Source organism: Ursus arctos, unplaced genomic scaffold, assembly GCF_023065955.2.
Source record: "Ursus arctos isolate Adak ecotype North America unplaced genomic scaffold, UrsArc2.0 scaffold_15, whole genome shotgun sequence".
Taxonomy (NCBI): domain Eukaryota; kingdom Metazoa; phylum Chordata; class Mammalia; order Carnivora; family Ursidae; genus Ursus; species Ursus arctos.
The window spans coordinates 1,299,357-1,305,402 of record NW_026622819.1 but is presented as its reverse complement, the minus strand read 5'-3'; the positions used below and the strand labels follow the sequence as shown (position 1 = coordinate 1,305,402).

General features: G+C 64.1%; 1 protein-coding gene across 1 annotated transcript; it reads left to right on the top strand.

The window, feature by feature from the left end:
- The first annotated feature begins 255 nt into the window (after positions 1 to 255).
- Positions 256 to 5,020, top strand: IRX4 (iroquois homeobox 4). The gene is made up of 5 exons (XM_026506592.3): positions 256 to 300; positions 848 to 1,099; positions 1,839 to 1,951; positions 2,840 to 3,168; positions 3,643 to 5,020. The coding sequence occupies exons 1-5, from the start codon at positions 256 to 258 to the stop codon at positions 4,464 to 4,466; spliced, it is 1,563 nt and encodes a 520-aa protein (XP_026362377.1). The 3' UTR covers positions 4,467 to 5,020.
- Positions 5,021 to 6,046: the final 1,026 nt, after the last annotated feature.

Below are 6,046 nucleotides of genomic sequence, written 5' to 3'. Positions count from 1 at the left end.
TGTGTCGCCGCTGCGAGGCCGGTTGGTCCCAGAGCCCCCTCGAGGCTCAGGAATGTGACGCTAAAAGGCTCGCTGCGGCACACTTTCCTACTGGGTTAGAAAAGTTTCCGGGGCATGTGGATGGATTAACCCGCTCTTCTGCTTCGCCCTCCCAGCGCCTAGGAGCCGGCGGCCCCGGAGCAGTGGCCGCACCCCGCCGGCCACCGCGCGCAGGACCCCACCGGCCTCGCCCGCCGGCCCCGGGCGGCGCCCGCCATGTCCTACCCGCAGTTTGGATACCCCTATTCCTCCGCACCCCAGGTAAGGGGGCCTTGCGAGGGTGCGGGGAACGCGGCCGGACACACCCGCGGGCGGGCCGTCCAGCGACCCGGTGTCGCTTGCCAGAGAGCAGGGCCTGTGCCGCGCGCTCCTTGCACCCAGCCCGGGGGAGAGCGGGGGCACTGAGAGAATCTGCAATGCAGGGGGGGCGGGCATTTCTCCCACTTTGACCCTCACCACACACCACCCAGGGCTCTGAGGCTTCGCCCCAGAGGAGCCCAGGGACCTGGGATAGACGTGGCACAGGGGGGCGTAATCGGCCTTGGAAACCCCCCCCATACACACACACACAGACACCCCCGGGACGGTGTGAAAACTCCGGGGCCTGGACGGGCTGGGCCCAAAGTGGCGGAGGAGGCCTGGCTGAGCAGACTCGCAGCGGGAAGGAATGCGCGGTCCTGCGTGGATGGCGGTACGCTGGGGGCCACGGGGCACGCCCTCCTGGGCCGCGCGCCAGGCAGGTGGAGGCCTAGAGCCCCAGCCTCGCGCCCAGGCGCAGGCCCTTCCTCGCGGCCCCTCTCTCTTCCAGTTCCTGATGACCACCAACTCCCTGAGCACGTGCTGTGAGTCGGGTGGCCGCACGCTGGCCGACTCCGGGCCCGCCGCCTCGGCCCAGGCGCCTGTCTACTGCCCGGTGTATGAGAGCCGGCTGCTGGCCACCGCGCGCCACGAGCTCAACTCGGCCGCTGCGCTTGGCGTCTATGGGGGCCCCTATGGCGGCTCGCAGGGATATGGCAACTACGTGACCTACGGCTCCGAGGCGTCGGCCTTCTACTCGCTGGTAAGGGGAGGGAATTACCTGAAACCTTCCCCCGCCACGCCCCCACCCCGGAATTGGCAAGCCTCTCCCTGAACTCTGGAGTCAGGGGTGCCAGTGCCCTGGACCCCAGAGGGGGTGGGAGAAGCACACCTTCGCTGCTTCTTCAATTTTGCTCCTCCTAGTCCGGTTCCTCAGCACACCTCCAGCCCGGGGGGCGGGGGGGCGGCTGGCAGTTCTGACCACATTACCGGCCCCAGTGCCCGCCCCTTCTCCCCATATCCCGTGCTTTCCCCCACTGAGCTCCCCTCCCCTTATTTCTCCTGGTCTCCTTCTTCCTCTCCTCCCAACCCCCCACCACTTTGCCCCCTCCTGGCCTCTCCCTCCCTTCCCCCTCCATGCCCACTCCCTTGCTCCACCCCATTTTTCTCCTCCCTTCCTCCCTGCGGGTCGTCGTCTTGTGTCCCACTCACCCTCCACTCCTCTGCTGTCTCCCAGCCCCCCACCCCTCTTCTCGGCCCCTTTCTTCCTCCAATCTCATTCTCCTCTCTCCTACTCCCCAACCCCCTCCCCCATTCTGCTCATTCTCCCTCCTCCTCTCGAGATTCCTTTGCTCCCTGGGCCCTAGAGTCTGGGGACGGGATGGCTGGTGAGGCTGCCCAGGGGTCTGTGCAAAGCCTACTGGAGCGGAGGTGCGTGGGGGGCGGGGTCGAGCTGGGTCGCCTCCTGGAAGCTGCGACCCCCAGCTCCTGGGATCCTACAGAATGGCTTCGACTCCAAGGACGGGCCTGGATCTGCGCATGCGGGCCTCGCGCCTGCCGCAGCTGCTGCCTACTACCCCTACGAGCCGGCGCTGGGCCAGTATCCCTATGACAGGTGAGGGACGGAACCCCTCCTCACCGCCCCCGCACGGGCCCTGGCACTCCATTCAGCCATCAGACTCCCCACCACCATCAACCCCATGCTCCCTGTGAAGGTTGGGAGACAGGAGGAGGGACATTCTTTGGGTCAGGCTCCCGCTGCCCTCGGGTGAATCTGAGCCCCACCTCCTTGGCAAGCCACGCCCCACAGGGGTAAAATACATCCATAGCCTCCCCTCCCCCGAGGTTTTCCAGGCAGCCAGGTCTTGTTGCCCAAGCTTCAGACACCTGCCCCACCCAAGAGGTGCGGTCAGTGTGGTGTGTGGGACCCAGTTCACCTTTGCCTATGGTGGAAACTGGAAGGGGGAGTCCAGTGGAATCCACTCAAAGACAGCATGACCCATCTTGGCGAGAGGAGGGCAACAATTATAAACTTAACTGCAGGAAGTCCACAGTGGGCCATCTGGGCACTTTCTCCCTATGAGCACTAATGACCATTTCTGCCCATGGGTGTTATACAGTTGGGTTCACACTTCTGTGATGTGCTTTCCTGGTTTGGGTATCAAAAGGGTAGGCGAGAGGCCCCATAAAGGAACTCGAAGAATAGATGTCTAGGTAGAGTGTCTGAGACCTGGCCAGGCCTTGAGCACTCCACCCTGATCACTCTGGCTGGGAAGGAGCCCAGGCTCCCTGTAAGTTTAATCAAATACAAACATCTTCACTCTTGGGCCACTGAAGGCAGTGCCCATGGGCAGTGGCAAAGGGTGGGGGCCTGGGTCCCACCCGGTCTTACCACCATAAACACACCCCCACGATGGGGACTGAAAGCCTGCATGGGCCTCGTTCTGGCCACTGGCGCCGCAAGGGTCTCGGCCGGCACCCCCATTGCCCAGCCTGTCTCCAGGTACGGCACCATGGACAGCGGCACGCGGCGGAAGAACGCCACGCGCGAGACCACCAGCACGCTCAAGGCCTGGCTGCAGGAGCACCGCAAGAACCCGTACCCCACCAAGGGCGAGAAGATCATGCTGGCCATCATCACCAAGATGACCCTCACGCAGGTCTCCACCTGGTTCGCCAACGCGCGCCGGCGCCTCAAGAAGGAGAACAAGATGACGTGGCCACCGAGGAACAAGTGCGCGGACGAGAAGCGACCCTATGCCGAGGGCGAGGAGGAAGAAGGGGGCGAAGAGGAAGCCAGGGAGGAGCCCCTCAAGAGCACCAAGAGCGAAGGTGTGTGGGAGGCTGGTGATGCTGAAGTGGGGGCACGAGCTCAGGGACTCCCCGTGCCTTCTTCTGGGGTTCCAGGACCTCTGAAGACACTGAACCTGCAGTACTAGAAGCAAGCTTCGAGGGCGTGGGCAGCACGTAAATGAGCTGGCCCCAGAGAGGCCCCGAGCCCAGGGTGCCTGCGGTACTCACTGGGAACAGCCTTAAAGAAACCCAAAACAAAGGTTAAAACGTTAGACACACCCACCCTACCCTTGTCCCTATTGATCTGAGGAGGAAATCTCCAGCCCTCTATTGCCACCTGGGGGGTATAGAGCCTGGGGAGCAGGTGGGAGGTGCAACGAAAGGCTGCGGGTGCTTTTCCTAGCTCCAGGGTCGGGCCCTAGAACCATGGGCGCAGAGCTAGGAAGGAAGAGTGGGGTTCTGACTAGTGCCCCCCTCTCCTCCTGCACTGGCCCCTCTTTCTGTCCTGCGCAGAGTCAGTGGGCAAAGAGGAAAAGGATCTAGAGCTCACTGACTTGGAGGACTTCGACCCACTGGAATCGGAGTCCGCTGGGTGCGAGCTGAAACCGGCCTTCCAGACCCTGGACGGTGGCCTGGAGCGCATCCCTGCTGTGCCAGATGGTCCAAGCGCCCCGGGGAAGGAGGCCTCGGGCACCCTCCGGATGCCCCTGGCCACCGGTGGTGGGGCTGCCCTGGACCAGGACCTGGAGAGGGCAAGGAGCTGCCTCCGGAGCACAGCGGCTGGGCCGGAGCAGCAGCCCGGTGCGGGGGGCGGCTCGCAGGCTTGCGAGGCCAAACTGGGCTTTGCACCGGCTGGGGCAACGGCGGGCCTTGAGGCCAAGCCGCGCATCTGGTCCCTGGCTCACACCGCAACCGCTGCCGCCACCGCCCTGAGCCAGACTGAGTTTCCGTCATGCATGCTCAAGCGTCAAGGCCCCGCTGCCCCTGCGGCCACTTCCTTGGCTCCTGTCTCGTCCTCGCCTGCGGCCCCGGCCCCCACTGGTGCCCTGGACAGGCACCAGGACTCCCCGGTAACCAGTCTCAGAAACTGGGTGGATGGGGTCTTTCACGACCCCATCCTCAGGCACAGCACTTTGAACCAGGCCTGGGCCACCGCCAAGGGCGCCCTCCTGGACCCAGGACCGCTGGGACGCTCGCTGGGGGCAGGCGCCAACGTGCTGACGACGCCCCTGGCGCGCGCTTTCCCGCCTGCCACACCCCACGACGCCCCCTCCTCGGGCGCAGCCAAGGAGCTGCTGGCCATCCCTAAGGCCAGCGGCAAGCCCTTCTGCGCCTAACGGGCCCGCGCCTGAGCAGAGGAGGAGCCAGGGCTCGGGCTGCAGGCCTGTAGGTCGCAGACTCTTTTTCTACCAAGTTTCCAAAGCAGGACAGGAGCACGGCAAAGTTCAGGCAGCCAAGCCACCTTGGAGGGAGGAGCTGAACTCGGCCTCTCCGGGCCACAGGCCAGCCCCCGGAGCTGCCTTGCCAGGTCTGCCGACCCCACCTGGACATGCACCAGTTCAGGCCACTCCCAAACTCCGCGACCCATCGGGTAGGGCGCTCTCAGAGCAGAAGGGAGCCACCCTGAAGCATAAAGTTTACGTCCCAAAGTTTACATGGAGAAGACATTTCCGTTCTGAGGCTTTGTTCGGCTGTCTCCTTTCGGGTTCCTGGCACCCGGAGTTCCACACCCCGCGGACCTGATCGCATCCTCCGCACGTTGGCCAACAGCACTCACCTCGTTCACACTATTGCACACTCTTAACTCGATAAAATTATGTTTTTTTAAATGTATGTTCACACCAATACTTGCCTGCTCCAGAGGCTAATATAACAAAACCAATAAACGGAGTGATGGTGTTTGCATTGCACGATGAACACGTTTCAGACCCGGGGGTTAGAGCTCTTGCCAGAGGAAAGGTGAACTCCCGAAGGGAATGAGGGGAGAGGGCCCTTGGCCCGGAGTCCTCAGCGAAGTCGCCGGCAGAGCCCCGGGCGGTACGTAAAGCCAGTCCTTTCCAAGCAGAGTTGCAGTGTCCTTCCCGAATGGCGGGACTCCAGAATGGAAGTGGATGAGAGGCCCAAGACTCTGAAGCTCTCCCCAGTATACCAGACTCCAGAATTTTGAGAAAATAGGAGTTTCTCTTGCTAGATAAGAATAACTTTTAAACTTTCTAAATTCCCTGGAGTTGTGCCCAGGGGAGAACTGAGGAGGGGGGCCATCCCTGCCCTGAGGCCCTGGCGCTGCGGACTGCTTTCAGACGGTCCTTTGCGATGGTGAGGCGGTCTTCTGCGGCCCTTCCCAGCTCCTAACCCCGCCTGCCCTCCCCTACCCCCCAGAGACCGGCAGCCGCGCCCGAAGCGTCCGCGCTTGGACAGCCCTGGGCCCCGCCTCGGTGGGGGGGGGGGGGGCAAGAACTTAGTAGGCTGCCCGGAGGAGGCGGGGCTGGGAGTCAAGGCCCTGGGGCGGGGGCGGGGGGCCGCGGGCTTGCCCCGCCTCGCCTAGGTTCCTGCGCATTATAGACCCCTGGATTCGCTCTTAAACCCGGGTCCCCCAACCCCACCCCCTCGGAGCCAAGCCCACGGCGGCTCTCACCCCTGAACTGAAGCGAAGTCCCGGTTCCCTGGCTTCCGTGGACTCGGAGCCCCTGCTCCCCCGCCCCCGCAGGCGCCTGGCCCCCTGCGAGGGCCCCTCGAGGGCTGCCGGCGAGCGCTGCGCGCTCCGGGCTCCGGGCGCGCCCTCGCCTGCCAGCGCTTAGCTTGAGGCCGCACTGGGCCTCCTTTTAAAGTCCCGGGTGTCCCGAGGAAGGACAGATCGCCGGGTCAGCGAACCTGCGAGGGGGCAGCGGCGAGGCGAGCGAGGCTGGAAACGCGGGTC

Bases quoted from the DNA above. Each gene is read 5' to 3' on its own strand.
- IRX4 (XM_026506592.3), top strand. From the start codon at position 256: ATGTCCTACCCGCAGTTTGGATACCCCTATTCCTCCGCACCCCAG. The intron at 301-847 runs GTAAGGGGGCCT...TCTCTCTTCCAG, and splicing joins CCTATTCCTCCGCACCCCAG to TTCCTGATGACCACCAACTC. The intron at 3,169-3,642 runs GTGTGTGGGAGG...TGTCCTGCGCAG, and splicing joins CAAGAGCACCAAGAGCGAAG to AGTCAGTGGGCAAAGAGGAA.